Source organism: Sus scrofa, chromosome 5 (genome assembly GCF_000003025.6).
Source record: "Sus scrofa isolate TJ Tabasco breed Duroc chromosome 5, Sscrofa11.1, whole genome shotgun sequence".
Taxonomy (NCBI): domain Eukaryota; kingdom Metazoa; phylum Chordata; class Mammalia; order Artiodactyla; family Suidae; genus Sus; species Sus scrofa.
This window is the reverse complement of record NC_010447.5, coordinates 13,356,454-13,374,194: the sequence shown is the minus strand read 5'-3', so window position 1 is coordinate 13,374,194 and position 17,741 is coordinate 13,356,454. Positions and strand designations below refer to the sequence as shown.

The following is a 17,741-nucleotide window of genomic DNA, read 5'->3' as shown; positions in this document are numbered from 1 at the left end:
TAAGAAAGAAAGTGTAGGTTTTCACATAAAGGGTGTTGACCTTTAGAACACAGACACAAATCTGAGCTGTAAGCAGTGAGGATGGAAATAAATGGATTTAAATTAGCCAAGTAAAATACTTATGTGTGGAGTATTAAACAGAGCCTCTTAAATAAGTGAAGTAATTATATACCACTTCATATCTTACACACTATAAATACATTGTCTATTTGAGCTTTGTAACAACCTTGTGAAGCAGTTATTTCCATGTTACAGATCAGTCACAAAACTACAGAGTTCAATGATTCACAAACCTCAAATGTTACTTTGAGACAAATTCCCTTTCTTACAACTCTGGTATGTTTCTGTTTAGGAGACATATTATTTACACACACACACACACACACACACACACACACTTTTTAAAAAATGTTTTAAATTTTTCATTGTTTAGCTGAAGCAAATGCTTTTTAAGAAGAGGAGGGAGTCAACTCTAACTTTATATTAAATATTTTTTGCTTAATAACTAACATTCAAAATAAGTCAGTAGATTTGGTTTATTTAAAATAAGTTAATATACCTGTGGCATATGGAAGTTCCCAGGCCAGGGGTCAAATTCAGAGCTGCAGCTGCCAGCCTACACCAGTCACAACAACATGGGATCTGGAGCCGTGTCTGCAAACCTACACAACAGCTCTCGGCAATGCCAGATCCACTGGGTGAGGCCAGGGATCGAGTCTATCCTCATGGATACTAGTCGAGTTCATAACTTGCTGAGCCACAACGGGACTCTAGAAAACCGTTATTTTTTATTTTAGGACCACACACACAGCATATGGAGGTTACCCGGCTAGGGGTCCAATCAGAGCTACAGCTGCCGGCCTACACCACAAGCTAGGGGTTGAATCGGAGCTACAGCTGCCAGCCTATACCACAGCCACAGCAACACCAGATCTGAGCCATGTCTGCGACCTACACCACAGCTCACGGCAATGCCAGATCCTCAACCCACTGAGTGAGGAATTGAACCTGCATCCTCATGGATGCTAGTCAGATTCATTTCTGTTGAGCTATGAAGGGAACTCCAAGGAAAACTGTTATTTTAATGCTCTGGTTGTCCAAAATGATAACTGCTTATAAAAGCAATACATGCTCACTACAGCGAATGTGCCAAGTTTCTAAAAGTATAAGTGGAAAAAGTCACAATTTTACCGTCTATAGACAACTTCATATTTTGACATGTATGTCCAGTTTTTTCTATGATTCTCACTCCCTTTATTATAATATTTTAAATACATAAAGCAAGGCTGCCCTTGTATGTGAGTGCTTTGCTTTAAACTTAGCCTATAAAGTGAAAATGGCAAAAACTCAGAATTTTCCTTGAAAATCTCTTAAGCAGGCCCCATGCTGGATACCAGCATACTGTCCTTCCAGTAAGTCTAGTGCAGCCAGGGGCTCCTCCAGGGTAGTAACAGATTCCAGTGTTTGGTTAAGCAAATAATAAGAGGTGTTGACTTTTAAAACACAAACATGAATTTGAGCTATAAATAGTAAGTCTGGAAATAAAATAGATTTAAATTAAACAGGACACTGTCTAAGCCACTAGAGGAAGTAGTTGTCTTAGTGTGGGGGTTACTCTACAAAATGCCAGATCATTAAATGTAAGAACCACATGGCCATGGCAAGAAGTTCCTGCCCAATGAGCCTAAGAGACAAGCAGGCTGTCTCCCATTTCTTGATTATTCCAGGGTGAGCTATCATGTGCTCAGATGAGCTGTCTGAACAATTAAAGCTGTCTGGGAGTTCCCATCGTGGTGTAGCCGAAACGAATCCGACTAGGAACCATGAGGTTGCGGGTTCGATCCCTGACCTCGCTCAGTGGGTTAAGGATCTGGCATGGCTGTGCTGTAGGCTGGCAGCTGTAGCTTCGATTAGGTTCCCTAGCCTGGGAACCTCCATACGCCACAGGTGTGGCCCTAAAAAGCAAAAAACAAACAAAAAAGCTGTCTGTTTTGCTCTATGTCTGATGAGCAAACACAGCACAAGTGAAAAACAAATGTTGAGAACTCCTCTGTGATCAATGCACATTATAAATATAATTCATTTTCTTCTTCTATACACTATAAAGATCTGACCTTGGCATCAAAAATTCTCTAAACATTTAAAATGAGTGCATGATATATTGGATGGATACACTATAATGTTGTAATTCATTTTCTAATATCAAGCATTTAGGATTTTTAGTAATTTTTGCAAAATGCTAAATTATCTATCCACTTTTTTTTCTTTAGGATGAATTTACATGAGTAGAATTAGTGAGGAAGTGATGTATGAACATTTGAAAAGCTAAATTGTTAATTTACTATCTAGAAAAACTATTCAGCTCACATTCTCACAGGCAGTATAAGTAATTCTGTTTTAATTTTGCTATGTGAAAAATGAATACAACACTAATTTAACCATTTTCTTTTTTTACCAGTGAAGTTGAGCTGTTCTTTATTTTGCTGACCTTTATTTCCTTTTGTGAATGAACTATTCCTGCCTTTGCCTTTTTAAACAGCAATCTCTTTTTAAAAACTGACTTGTACAAACTCTTTATACTTTAAGAAAAATAATCCTCTCACTTTCGGAAATATTTTCTCCAGTTCATCTGTACCCATTAACGGTTTACCTTAGTGTGCGAAAGTAGCTACTTTTTTCTTCCTGTGGTAAGATATACATAACAAGGTTTACAGTTTTAACCACTTTTAAGTATACAGTTCAGGGGCATTAAGTAAATTCACAAAGCTGTATGACCACTACCACTATTTCCAGAACTTTCTCACCATCCCAAACAAAAAAATTTTTTTTTCCTTTTTAGGGCCACACCTGTGGCATATGGAAGTTCCAGGGTAGGGGTCAAATCAGAGTTGTAGCTGCCAGCTTACACCACAGCCACAGCAATGCAGGATCTGAACTGCAACTGTGACCTACACCACAGCTCTTGGCAATGCCAGACCCTTCACCCACTGAGCAGGGCCATGGATCCAACTGCATCCTCATGGATACTAGTCGAGTTGATGATCACTGAGTCATGACAGGAACTCCTCAAACGAAAATTTTGAACCAATTAAATAACTCCCCATCTTCCTCCTCTCAGCCCCTAGTAATTTCTGTTCTGCTTTCAGTCTCTATGAATTTGCCTGTTCTTGGTACTTAATATCAGCGGAATCATACAATTACTTGTCCTGTGTGTCTGGCTTATTTCACTTCTCATAATGTCTTCAAGGTCCATATACAGAGTAGCAGGTGTCAAAACAAAACAGAAGTTACCAAAAGGTTAGGGAAGTTTCCTTTTCCTTTATGATCCCTACTGCTTTTATGAATCAGATGATAAGATAAAAAGCCCCCCATATTTCTTTCTGTATTTTTGTTTGACTTTTAAAAGCCAGCTCCTTGAATTCTTTTGAAATTTGTGGTCGTGAGCTGAAAATCTGAGTAGATTTTATCAACAGTTTAGCTATCTCAAGGATTATTTTTGAATAATCCTTTCCTTCTCCATGATTTGTGATGCCTCCTCCTTTGTTATACAGTATTAAACGTAGTTCAGGTTTCTAACCAGCCTCCAGCCTCCATCCTCACTCCTCTACTATATTTGCAGTTCCCTGAATGAACCAGCAGATTAATTTCTGGTTTTTGCTGCATCCTTGGCTCCCTCTGCCACACCATCCTTGTCCACTCACTCTTTCGCATGCACACCCCCGCTCCAACTACGTCAAACCTTCTCAACTCAGACCCTCAGACCTGCAGCTTCCCCACACACCCAATCTCTCCTTCACTCTCAACCAATACTCTTGCCTCTGAAAGGAATGCAACGCCTCACACCAGACGTGAGGTGTGAGGACTCATTACTCCTTCTGCTATCTCCTCTTCCCTACAGTCACACCTTTCATCATGCAGTGTAGTTCCTGCTCTTGTGCTGGTCCCAGCCTGACTGGCCTGAGATGGCTGGAGCCCTTCTTTCTTAGGCACTCACTCCCTCGGCTGCACCCTCCTCTCTGACGCCCCCCCCCCCCAATCACCTCAACTGGCTCTTCCTCTGGCTGCCTCACCAGCTAAAATCCTGTTTTTTTCTCCCCTTCAGTTAATTCTTACAGCTCCTTCTCTCTCTCCATTTCCTCTCTTCCTATTTATATAACTCTCCACAGAGAAGTTCCATGTGATTAAAGCCAATGAGTAGTTTCCGTTCCTCCCTCTTTTGACATCTGCAGCTTTCAACGCAAGTGATCGCTCTCTCTGTGAAATACTTGCACTTGATTTCCAGGACTTCCCACCCCATCCCCTCCCAGTTCTCTTCCTTCCTTCCTACACTCCTGAAGGCCTTTTATTTGTCTCCTCTACAGACTCATCTTCAAGGCTTAGTTCTAGACCCACTCTTCTTACCTTAGTTTCTCCCCAGAGATCCTGTCCTTGTCCAGAGCTTCAGTTAATCCACTTGGGCTTCCTTCCAGCTTCTTCTCAAAATGTGATCTGGTCACCTTCCTGCAATGAACCTTTCAATAGCACTTCAGGATAAAGACATAAAGTAAAGATGCTTTATCATGATTCTTTGTCTAGGCTCTATCAGCACCCAAACCTCCAGTGCCCTCTGCCGACACCAGCTGCACCTCTTTTCTTTAGCCCCTGGTATCTTACCTGTTCCCATCCCAGAGGATCTGAAGACTGAGGGCTGTTCCCCATGCCTACAATGCTCTAACTTCCCAGGTCTAAGTATCATTTTCTCAATGAAACTTCCCTGTTCTTCCCAAATACATGAGGCCTCCTGTCCCTCTTAGAGCCTCTGCTGGCACCATGGATGTTCCTCTGGGCCACCTGGCATAGCTGCAGCTCGTCACATATGGTTTCTGTTTCACCCTCCATGAGGGCAGAGATTGTTCACCGCCATACCCCAATGAACTGCTTCCCTACCTTTCACTTGGCTGGCACTCTGACACTAGGAGGTATTCCTGGGCAGATGACCTTCATGTGTGCTCTTCCACAGCATCGTGCGCTTGACCCCACTGTGGCACTTATACTCCTGTGAGTTCTTTATTCACTCGACCAGTTTTTTTTGGTTTTGTTTAGCTTATGCTCTGTGTCTTCTGCTAAAACATTTCTTCATACCTTTGGATCACAGACCCATCAGAGAATCTGGTGAGAGCCACAGACTCTCTTTCCAAAAAGGGTGGGTGGGTGGGCGGGGAAGGGGCATACAACATTTTGCAAAAGACTTTTAGCACAGTTCATGGGCAGGGCACCCTGAAATTTAACTATGAACAACTTGCACTAGAGTGTATGTACCTGTAAGGCAGGGTCTAAATGCTGTTCTACTTTACCCTGTGTACCCAGCAAAGAACTTGACCCACTGAGAAAATCAGTATCCATCTTGAATCTTTCTACAGAAAAGAAACTCATGGACATGGAGAACAGACTTGTGGTTGCCAAGGGGGAGAGGGAGGGAGTGGGATGGATTGGGAGTTTGGGGTTAGGAGATGCAAACTATTGCCTTTGGAGTGGATAAGCATTGAGATCCTGCTGTGTAGCACAGGGAACTATATCTAATCACTTGTGATGGAACATGATAGAGGTTAATGTGAAAAAAATATAATATAACTGGGTCACTTTGCTGTACAGCAGAAACTGACAGAACATTGTAAATCAATTATAATAAAAAAAGTTTCAACGGGTCACACACACACAAAAAAAATCACTATCAACTGAAGCTCAATGAACAAGCCGCTCAATGAACAAGCCAAGTTCACTATAACTTAATGTAGGTGGGTAAAGCTGTGGGCTGCCTGGGTTAATTTTAATTCCTGGTTATTAGTTGTGCTGTGATTTGAGGAAGTCAATTCCGTCTCCGTGCCTCAGTCTGAGCACCAGGACAATGAGAACACTGGGTAACTGTGAAGATTACATCCTGGATGGTTGTGAAGACTAAATAAATTAATACTATAAATCACGGCGTGTTCAGAAACTCATTAAATTATCACAACAACCCACCTTGAGGATAAGGAAACATGCAGGTAAAGTAGCCTGCCCAAGATTGCTCAGCTAATAAAAGACAAAAGTTGGATTCAAACTCAACAGCTTGCCTCAGGGCTCTTAGCCCTGTGCTATGCACACAGTAATGACCTAGGTAAATGTTTTTTAAATCATAACGTAGGCCATTTTCTGATACTTCATGTTTCTTAAGCATCTTTGAAGAGTGAAATCCATTTCTGTTTACAATGCACAATTTTCAAGATACAGTCCCCTCTACAAACACGAGTAACTCAACTGAGTTCTACTTTTGTAACATGTACTTGCTGCTAACCGTTTCAATTAACACCAGTGCTTATAAAACAGAACAAGGGCCCAAAAACGAGGATTTGGGGAGCGATGGAAAGCCGCACATTCATTACGTGGGGCCTGCACTTTCTCAAAGAAACTTCCAACCTGCAGCCCAGGCGTTTACCAGGCAAGCCAGGCGGAGCTGAGCAGCTGGCGAGGAGTCAGGCTTCGCTGCGGGCAGCTTCCGACTCCCGTCCCTAGGCCGGTAACAATCGCCCCCAGGGGTGCAGGAAAGGCGCACCTCACCTGTCGGCATCCGCTCTGTACCGTATGCGAATACCGGGTCTCTGGCTCCGTCCTTCCTTCCTCCCCGGGCTGAGGCTCCTGCGGTCTACCTCCGTTCCTCCCGAGGTCCGGGAACTGAGGCTGGGTCCCAAGCCGCCCAATTCCCTCAGTCGACCCAGCCACCTGTGAACCCGCAGAAAACCCCGGAACCCAAAACGTAGCCAATCAGGGTGCGGGACCCAGGCTACGTGACCCTCCTGACGTAGCGTAGCGGGCGGGGCAGGTGTTACAGCGTGGGAATCGCCTTTCCAGGGAACAGCGCCTCCCACCAGCAATTATTGGCTTGGCGGTTTTCACGCCTGTTTCCTTCCAGTATTTTAGAGAACTTATAAGTTGCAGTCCTTTTGGCCCTTGGGGAATGTCATTAGCCCGTGAGACAAAAAAAGGGTAGAAGTAATTCAAATTGCTTTATCTAAAATAATTCAATAGTAAAAGAATGAATTTACAAAAGAAACGTAGTTTAAAAGATCCCGAAACCTCTTTGGAACCTATCTAGCCTTCCTGCCTCTCTTCTCCCTCCTACCCCTCATCCAGCAGTTAGCTACAGTGTCTTTAAGAGCCTCTCTCCTGCCACCTTCGCCTAAATATGAGACTTTTCTGATAAACTGGTTTACATTCTAATTCTTACCTGTGATGCCAACTTCATAAACAAATTTCTCCTTAAAACCATGATCAATGTCTGCCTCATTTCATATTTATCTATACAAATGTTTATGGTATGCCTATAAGTGTCAAGCACGTGAAGCAGCAATGACAAAACGGGTGGACAAGACAGAGGAGGAATAAAGTACATTCCCTATCTCGATGGAATTTACATGCTAGTGGAGGACAAAGACATTAACAACCAAGGACATGATGAATCACAACCGAGTTAAATGTTTTTAAGGACAGAGTGCTCTTGCTGTCCTAGCTGTCCTTTGCTGGGTGTGGAGCTGAGGTCAGGAAAGCTCTGACTGTCCCAGGCTGGAGGCCCCTCCCTTTGTGTGTTTCACAGTATACACCGTGTATAGTTCTAAGAGCCTTAACACACAGCGCTGTGATTCTGCTAGACTTCCCTCTCTCCTTTTTGGGTGAACTCCTTGTGGATACTGATGAATTTATTTTCCTGTGACCAAGGCTTGGCACATCGTAGCAACTCATGAAATGCTAACAAAATCTTTGAGTCTAGCTTTAGCACCCAGTTTTTGTTCAATGGGCTTTGTTGATAAGTGGCTGACACTTGCACTTTAATTCCACAAAGCAGCAAGAATTCTGGCTCCTTGTCTCCAGATCAACTTATCTCCAGGATATTCCAGAATTAACTCAGTAGCTCATGTATATATGGTAGGGGAGTGTTTGTCCAGTAACCCTTCCCCCTCTGAGTTGCCCCTATACAAAAACCCTACCCTATTCATGACTTTATTGCACTCTTCTTTCTGAAATACAAGGATCTGGGGTCCACACTAATCAAAGTGTGTCACCTGCATCCAGGAAAAGGGAATTAAAGTAGGATACAGAAAAGAAAAGGAAGTTAAGGAATGTAAACTCAAGTCTTAGAACTGCATGCCAGTCACTGGTCATGGGGGAAGGAGAAGAGCTGTTCACTAGGGTGCTGGCAACTTGTACCATGGCTCCATATACCTATATAAGGAATGACAATACATATAACCCTGTACATTGTAATCAACACTTGAAACTGAACAACTAAATGCTACCTGAAGTTTCTTTTCCCATCCTAAGTATTTAAAGAGTTCATTTCTAGGACAATAAAATTAAAAAAAAAACAAAACGTAGGAAATTGGCACAACACTGTAAATCACTATACTTTAATTTAAAAAAATTAGAAAAAAACACTTAGATGGAGAAATGGGGGTCCAAAGAACCTAGTATTAGGCATATTATCTACAAGAAAATTACATACATATGTCTGAGATTGTGGGAAGGTACTGAAGTTTCTAATACATAAGAGATGATAATATTGTTGGAGCTCCCTTGTGGCACAGTAGGTTAAGGATCTGGCACTGTCACTGCAGCAGCTCGGGTCACTGCTGTAGCACAGGTTGGATCCCTGGCCCAGGAATTTCTATCTGCCATGGGTGCAGAAAAAAAAAAAATTGTTTTTGGATTTCTGACTCAAACTGATCTCGCATTACCTTTAGATACAATGATCACACTGAATATCTTTTCTTCTGGCTGTGCCGAAGGCATGTAAAAGTTCCTGGGCCCGGGATCCAATCTGTGCCACAGCAGTGACAACACTGGATCCTTAGCCACTAGGCCACCAGGGAACTCCCCACACTGACCACCTTATCACCAATAAAGGCGGGAAAACAAAAGCCAATGGTGATAATTCCAAATGGTAAGAACTAGCCTGCTAGAGAACAATAAAGGGACAATAATCATGGTAACCAGAGCTTCAGCATGCAGTTACACAGACTGCACTGCACAGTCCAGGGAGCTACACAGCATGACAACCCTGGAACTAACATTTATCAAGCATCCTACTACATGCCAGGCACTGTTAAGAGGACTTCATGTGTAGTGTGAGGCAGATGCTACTCTCATCCTCATTTTATAAACAAGAAAAAAGAAGGCACAAAAGGTCAATAACTGCCCAAGATCTCAAAGCTAATGAATGAGCGAGCCAATCATTTGACTCCAGGGCCCACACTCTGTTATCCCGTATTGATTAACTCACAGTTAATCACCGTATAAGCCCTATTACTTGAAAAAAAAATCTCTCTGGTTTTAAATCTTTCTTATAGATAACTTTATTTTTAAAAGTATGAAGTATCTGGAAGACAGTATTCTTATTTGGAATAATTCTAAAAAATATTCTACTAAATATATAGCAGCTGTTTCTTCATTCAGAATAGTGACATGTAGCTTATAAAATAAGTCTCTAATTTGTAATTACATCTCACATACTAATGCTCTCCACCTTACCTAAAACAAACAAAACATTCTTTAAAAGAAAAAAAAACCACCACCAAGTACACAGGATTCCATATGTGCATATACTTTAATAACAAAGTCACTTTAGCTACAAATGAACAAAGAAAGGGAAACAAGAACTTAACACATGATACTGGCACAAATTTGGGTCAAAACAAGCATACACAAAGCTTTAAAACATATATAGTCTGTGTTAACAGAGGCTATAACTACCAATTTTGATTACACATATTTTTCTAAAACATTATTATCAAAGAGTATGAAGTTAGACAAAACAATGATTTCAAGAAAAATTTTGTCCTAAAATTTTAACAAAGTCTTTTAAGAAAGTCTAAAAACTTCCTATTTTCCCACATTGACTCTCAAAATTTTGATATCAGAATATCAACTTTTCACTTTAACTTCTACCATACATGAAAAATTATCAAAAATATATTGATGGGTCTATTCTAATTGTAACTATATTTACATTAAGCAAATTCTTTTAACAAGTTCTTTATATACAAATTACCATTTGTCCTGTCAAATTCATTAAAAAGTTAAAAACCACAGAAATGTTATTAGAAATAATGCATTTCAATATGTAATTGCTTTCCATCAATGAAGAATGTTTTAAAATAATTAAACTGAAAAAGTATTGAATTCCCCACCAATTTCAGCTGCAACAGTATTTCTCCTGAATGTTTTCTGTGATTTAAAGGAAAAACAAAAACTGGGTAAAGCTTGATTGCAAGGAATTAAATGACTAAAATCTGATGAGTGTTTACTGATCTATAAGAAATCTATAGTCTAATTAAGTTGGCATTAAAAAACAGCAATAATTTTTAAAATGTCAACATTTTAAGATAACTGAAGAAGCAAAAATCTTTAAAAACTGACAAATGCACTGTGTGAATACTTTTCATATAAATTTAAATCACATAATAATATTCCATATCCAGTTGAACTGAATACAGGCATGGCTTTTCGGTACTTCTGCAAAAAGGGCCAACATTTTAAAAAACTTAAACTATTTCCAAACTGGAAAGAATTTATATTTTAGAAGTATCACAATAAATAAAAGAAATTCATAAGCACTTACGAGAAGATTTGGGGGAAAGTTCATAAAGGGATTATATTAATACCACTAAAATAAAATGGTCACTTTAATTGTTTTAGACTCATGGTCACATAGGAAGGAAATGAAAAGGATGGCTTTTTATGAGAAAAAACTTGAGCACATCATAAGCTTTTCAGATCTGAAGATCATTGGTTCAGATGACCACAAAACTGAGTACAGCAGCACTCTGTTCAGTACAGATGCATTTCTCTTGTCTAAGAATTGACTGATTTTATAACAATCACTGAAAAATGTATGCCTCATGTTCTCTGGTTTGAAAATAGAGATAGCTCCATTTTGGAAATTAATTTATGTGGATCACACAATCCACTAAAGCAAGAAATACAGCTCTAAAATATTTACCTAATTAGTGCTCTGTCGCTGGACTTTAGGACCGATGATGCTCTGCGTGTCCTCTTCCTGACTAGGACGTTTCGCACTGCTAAGACCACTGCCCGTGGAGCTTCTTCCTACACATTTTTTTTAAAAAATGTATATTTAAGATAGGAAAGGTGAAAAGAACAATATGCTCGAATGCTACATTCTTACCTTGCTTTAATAGGTGATTTTGCTGACTCTCTCCATGAGCGTAATGTAAAATACCACTTCCTTGAGGGCAACCTGTTAGTATTTAATACATAGTAAAATTACTTAAATTCCAAGTTGTATGGACTAAGATTATAAATCCAGTTTTCAGTATTTGTATTTAAGGTCATTTATACTTTTTAGGACTAATCCACAGTCCTTCATATGAACTGAAAATCACATGCCCAAGTCAGGAAAATTTAAATTTAGGGTCAAAGAAATGTTGACTACTCAAAGGCAGAATCACTGATAATCATTTCCTAAAAAACACTTCTTTACTGGATGACAAAAATCAGACATTTAACCATGAATGCAAAACACAGGGCATCAGTGAGATATACACACCCTTCCTTCATCTCCTGTCCCCTCATTCTACCCTCTTCCTCCCTCAGCACCCAACTAAAACATAAGTCCTTGGAGATAAGGGAATGAGGGCCTACCAGATGAGAGTTAAACAATTCACACAAGGAGACACAGATAATTGGGCAGTTACCTAGCTTGTGTATCAGCTCTTTTAAAAAGAAAAAAATACTATAGAAGAATGGGTTGGCACAAAAAAAGTAGGTTCTATGGTAAAATATGAGGACTTTATCCCTGGAGTGGTCATCTGATGGCCCGAACAAGACAATCTGCTTGTTTTTAGCGTAACTTCAAACTCATCAAGTTCCTCTGGATAAAGAACTCAGCTTTTCAGATACTCGAAATTGGTAAAGTAGATGCCCTGATCAGGATGAAGACTTCTGGAAATGGAAATCTCCACTATAAACTAACAACCTACTGCTCCCTGGTGATGTTTTTTTTTTGGCTGTATCCATGGCATACCTAAGTTCCCAGGCCAGGAATTGAACCCGCACCACAGCACTGACAATGCTGGATCCTTAACCTGCTGCGTCACAGGAGAACTCCAAGGGAACTCCTCTTAGTAATTTATTTGTTTGTTTTTGCCACACCTGTGGCATTCTGAAGTTCTTGGACGAGGGCTTGAACCTGAGCCAGAGCAGTGATAATGCCAAATCCTTAATCGCTAGGCCACCAGGCAACTCTCTTAGTTTTAATTTGCAATTCTCCAATGACTAGTAATGCTGAACAGGTGTTTTATAATAGAAAAAAATTTTAACTAAAAATTAAAACTATTACTGTAATAAAGAGATTGTAGCCTGCCTTATTATAAGAACAAAAATACTTCACAACATCTATGTATGCTGGCTTATTCTTTCCTGAGCACAAAAAGTCAGAGACCTTTGGTGTTTTTTTGTTTGTTTTTTTGTTTTAAATGACAGGTTTTATTCCCCCTGCAGTGTGTGTGTGTGTGTGTGTGTGTGTGTGTGTGTGTGTGTGTGTGTGTGTGTCTGTCTGTCTGTCTGTCTGTCTGTCTGTCTGTCTGTCTTTTTAGGGCCCTATCTGCAGCATATGGAGGTTTCCAGGCTAAGGGTCCAATCAGAGCTGTAGCCGCTGGCCTATGCCAGAGGCGCAGCAACGTGGGATCCGAGCTGTGTCTGTGACCTACACCACAGTTCACGGCAGCACTGGATCCTTAATCCACTGAGCAAAGCCAGGGATTGAAGCCCCATCCTCATGAATGCTAGTCAGGTTCATTAACCGCTGAGCCACAATAGGAACTCCCAGTCAGAGATTTTTGAAGGAAGAATGCAGAGAAGGAAAATGCAGTTTGGGTGATAGAGATTAAAGATTTTTGCACAAGTCATTAAGAAACTTGAGAAAAATCATAATCTTGCCCTTTGAAATGCCTTGTAAGACACTGTAAAATAAAAGCCTACAAATAGGATAATTATAGGGCATAAAGGGATATGCTTCCAAAGTATATAAATCTTTTCAAATGGAACAGAAACCAGAGGGGGAAAATGCTTAACAGCATATTTTCCTAAGGATCTTTTCATAGTCACTCCCATTTCCAGGTTTACAATGCTCTCTCCTTCATCTGCCTATTAAATGCTACTTACCTCCACTATCTTCCAAAGAAGTTAGTCCTAGTTCCTTGGGCTCTCAATGATCTCTTTTTCCCATTGCATGGGGAGGCAGCAGCTTACCACTTATCACTTATTTCATTTGTTTTTTTTTTTTTCCTTCCACACCCTCATTTAGACTCTAAGTTCTAAGTAGCTTCTATGTCTTCTATGTCTTTTGAAAGCCTCATGGCACCTAGCCACAAAGGGTGTTATAGGAAAATATTTATATTAGACTTCTTTCAAGATTTATTAATCCAATACTAAAACAGCATATGTTTATAAATTTGTAAAGCAAAATTATTACAATTTAACTTGCTATCATGATTAGTTTTTGCAGATAACTCTAAGTAATGAATATAAATCTGACTGGACTAGGAAAGAGGAGGTCCCACCATTACCCATTAGCTAGGTACCTGCACCCTGTTGCTTTCCAACCCTTTGCTATCTGCCTGTTATCTTAGTGCTTCACAGAACTTCTGTGTCCTCAAACTCACGTGGGCAGAAAAGGCAGTCTTTGAACCACTTAAGAAATCTGATAGAGCTTCTGAAATGATATCTTGTTAAAGTTTACTTCAAATTGTAGGAGACCCAAGAAAGAACATTTCTGAAGTACACTGCCATCATTAGCAACAATGTGAATGCAAGTCAAACACTTTCCAGGAATAAAATATGCTGTCTTATAAACACTACACATGGCACTACATTTGCACGGGAGGCCAGTGATTCAGGAAAGAGGATGAACTTCAGGACTAGACTTGCATCTGGATTGTTAGCTCAACTACTTACTGTCTCCATAAGCTAATTGTTGGAGGATACGTGCTCTCAAAAGTATGGAAAATATTTCTGAATTCAGAAAGGTTTGATTTGTTTTAGGTTTTATTCTTAATATATTTTGAACATTTGACTTAAAAAAATTAAGCATTCCTCAAATGCAGCCTTATTTTTATTTTTAATCAAATTAATTAGCTTCATGCTAGTTTTGGTTAGAACCTTTGAAAATTGATAGAATGACTCAAATATCCAATACATACTGACTTCTTGGCATTATTAATATCACACGTATTAAGAACATATGTGGAGAAGTTCCAGTCGTGGTGCAGCGGAAATGAATCCCACAGGAACCATGAGGTTGTGGATTTGATCTCTGGCCTTGCTCAGTGGGTTAAGGGTCTGGCGTTGCCATGAGCTGTGGTGTAGGTCACAGATGTGGCTCGGATCTGTCATGGCTGTGGCGTAGGCCGGCAGCTATAGCTCCGATTCAACCCCTAGCTTGGGATCCTCCATATGCTGTAGGTGTGGCCCTAAAAAAAAAAAGAACATATGTGGCAACCAAATATACATCATAAAGAAAACCATTACAGACCAGGCTTTGTAAGAAAAAACTCATGTGCAAATGAGTATGATAAATACTCATAGGCATGTGTATAAATCTTCTGGCCATGTTCACAGGGCGTCTGACTTTATAGCTGATAAATACCAAAGAAAGTAAAAGATAATGAGCAGCATTCTGAAAATACAATATTTGAGTTTCATTTTATCCTTAAAATTGCTCTCCTCATTCAGTTTGCAAAACACTTTTTACCTTGACCCCAGTTCTACCACATGTAATGATGCTTTCCATCTCTAAGATGTCACTAATGGAGTGAGGATGTGTGTGTGTGTGTGTGCGTGTGCGTGTGTGTGTATACACATACATGTTTGCATATATGCAAGAAACCTATTACACAAATTTTAAAGATAGACTTTTTTAAAAGGTATATTATAATGAGGTACAATAAACAATGTATTTCATTATTAATCCCTTTATATTACTACGTGCAGAAATTTCCTTTTCACTTACTTCCACTGCTGCTACAACCTGGGATATTTTCTCCAGGAGAATACCCCATGAGGCCTCCATTCCCGTTAGGATTAGATGGCACTGACGCAAGAAGACCTAAAGGGAAAAATTTTCCTATTAAGTTATGATCAAGATCAAATTCAAGGATAGGTGCATAAAGAGCTGCCAAAGAAACAAATCAAAGGCATTTACTGACATACCTAACCCTCTATATCGTGAAAGCTGCTGATAGATCTGCTTCATCCTCTCAATATTCAAACGGCTTGCCTCAGCGTGGTTCACCATTGGTTTAGGATAATTAACTCCTATCAAACATTTGGCTACCTTTTGAATACCTTCTGGTGCATTCCAGGGATCATAGATATATTTTGCAGGGAAGCCTCTTAGGACAGGCAAATAACGCCTTTTGGGAGAAGGAAGAAAAATTATTAATAAACTGAATTGTAAGCAAATTAAAACAAACTATTAACTATGAGTGACAAAAATCAAATCTATACCATTCAAATGATTCGGTACCCTTCTCCTCATCTCTATTGCCCATTGTGAGTGGGGAATACTTTAAGTATCACTTAAACATGAAAAGCTCTTCCTGGATTAGCTATTCCAAACAGTAATAATTACCCTTGATTCACCTGATATAGTCTCCATTAGGGTCTGTTCTCCTACCAAAACCAACAGGGCAATAGCAGTGAAAAAACTGTTGGAAAAAGGAACTACAAGACAGCCACATCCAACTTCCAGCATTTATGCTCCAATCTGCATCAAGCAGTAATTCTTCAAATACCTTCAAAAGTAACAGTAACCAATTAGTGTACACACACATAATTCTCAAAGCAAGCATTTTCCAGATGTCTGTAGATCAAAAGCCAAGGCAAAGAAAATCTAGCACAGAACTGTAAAATTAAATATTCCAAAGTTAGCTCCCTTGTCTATTTTCTATTCTGAGTTATTTCAGGGAAAGAAATAAATTAGTAATATATAGATTTCTGAATAGAATTTACCTTTCTAATCTTTGCAGTGTTATTGAAGGGGAACAATAAAAATCACTCAAAGGTCGCAGATGCAGCTCGGATCTGGTGTTGCTGTGGTGTAAGCCGGCAGCTGCAGCTACAATTCGACCCATAGCCTGGAAACTTCCACATGCCACAGTTGTAGCCCTGAAAAGCAAAACAAATGAACAAAAAAATTATTCAAGTCACCAATTTTATTAGAAAATGGGGGGGGGGAAAGCAGTGAATACTTTTTAGAAAGCAAACATGCTACTAAGTAAACCACCAAGAAAAACTTAGAAACTTGGTACACTGGCCTACATAATGGGAGCATCCAAATATTAATGACCTTTATTATTTATTTATTTATTTTTGCTTTTTAGAGCCACACCCTCAGCATATGGAAATTCCCAGGCTAGGGGTCAAGTCAGAACTGCAGCTGCCGGCCTACACCACAAGCCACAGCAACTTGGGATCCAAGCCACATGTGCAATCTACACCATAGCTCATGGCAATGCTGGATCCCCAACACACTGAGCAAGGCCAGGGACTAAACCAACATCCTCATGGATACTAGTGGGATACTAGTGTGAGCTGCACTACAATGGGAACTCCCAAATATAAATGACCTTTAAATTGATTAGTATTATAGAATTTAAATTTGGGATTCCTCTATTCAAAAGGGAAATAAGAGTTAAAATAAATTAGTATTTATAACTTCATTAAGTGCATGCTATATATCTACCTCAAGTACAACTTTGTACTAGGAAAATACAGGAGATGTCAAAAAACACAGGATCAGAAATGGTCCTTGGTGAGTTCCCATTGTGGTACAGTGGAAACAAATCCATCTAGGAGCCATGAGGTTGAGGGTTCAATCCCCGGCCTCGCTCAGTGGGTTAAGGATCCAGCATTGCTATGGCTGAGGCATAGGCTGGCAGGTGTAGCTCCATTAGACAACAGAACTATGACTAAAAAGCTATGGTGCTAAAGTGAGGTAAAATGATTTATATTTTAAAATTTATAATACAAATTTACTATTTCTAAGAACTCTGGGGTGAATACTTTGTGTGATAGAAATAACCGCCTATAAATATATATCAATTCAATAAGTCCAGAGTATTAAATCCTACAGTTCCTTCAATGGCCAGGCTGATTTAGCCATTGAAATGACTTCAATTTATTGAACCTGTTTTCACCAATTCTCCTGATTACACCATTCTGCTCCCCAACAGTGTGCCTGTATTGTGAGAATTACATGCTTTCCTACTGAAAAATTAAGACTATAAATGAATCTACATAATAGACAACTTTTATGAACAGTTTAAATAAGGTATAGAATTCTTCAAAATAAGACCATGCTTCATCACTTGGAAGAAAACTTACCTTCATGCCTTCTTCCCAACTAATCCACAGGTCACCTCGTGTCAGGAAGCAAGCAACTGCATGTCTAGCTAAATGATGAATCCAACCCTCCTGACGAAGCTGTGTCATGATGGCATCAATCCATGGAAAGCCCGTCCGTCCTTCTGCCCATTTTGCTAAAGCTTCAGGATTCTTATCCCAAGGAATCTGAACACAGATGGGGTTTCCTTCCATTTTGTCAAAGCGTGGATTATTTGTTGCTGCTGTGTAGAAAAATTCACGCCATAACAGCTGCCCATAAAGGGAAAGGGGAGGAGAGCTGTTCTTCTTTACCTAATATTTAAAAA

General features: G+C 39.7%; 1 protein-coding gene across 9 annotated transcripts in view; it reads right to left on the bottom strand.

Annotated features, from left to right (window-relative positions):
- The window catches only part of CRY1 (cryptochrome circadian clock 1), a 154,302-nt gene that overhangs the window by 55,372 nt on the left and 81,189 nt on the right, over positions 1–17,741 (bottom strand). For 2 of the 9 annotated variants that reach the window (XM_021091557.1, XM_021091562.1), the window contains exons 7-14: positions 17,416–17,727; positions 15,673–15,824; positions 15,241–15,443; positions 15,041–15,136; positions 11,198–11,269; positions 11,012–11,118; positions 6,577–6,738; positions 4,402–4,500 (exon numbers count right to left, since the gene is read on the bottom strand). In XM_021091557.1, the coding sequence (XP_020947216.1) occupies positions 11,012–11,118; positions 11,198–11,269; positions 15,041–15,136; positions 15,241–15,443; positions 15,673–15,824; positions 17,416–17,727 (942 nt within the window). In that variant the 3' untranslated portion in view covers positions 4,402–4,500; positions 6,577–6,738. Of the gene's footprint in view, positions 1–4,401; positions 4,524–6,571; positions 6,739–9,597; positions 11,119–11,197; positions 11,270–15,040; positions 15,137–15,240; positions 15,444–15,672; positions 15,825–17,415; positions 17,728–17,741 lie in introns of those variants that run through there. The other 7 variants (XM_021091560.1, XM_021091564.1, XM_021091558.1 and 4 more) reach the window with 5 other exon arrangements.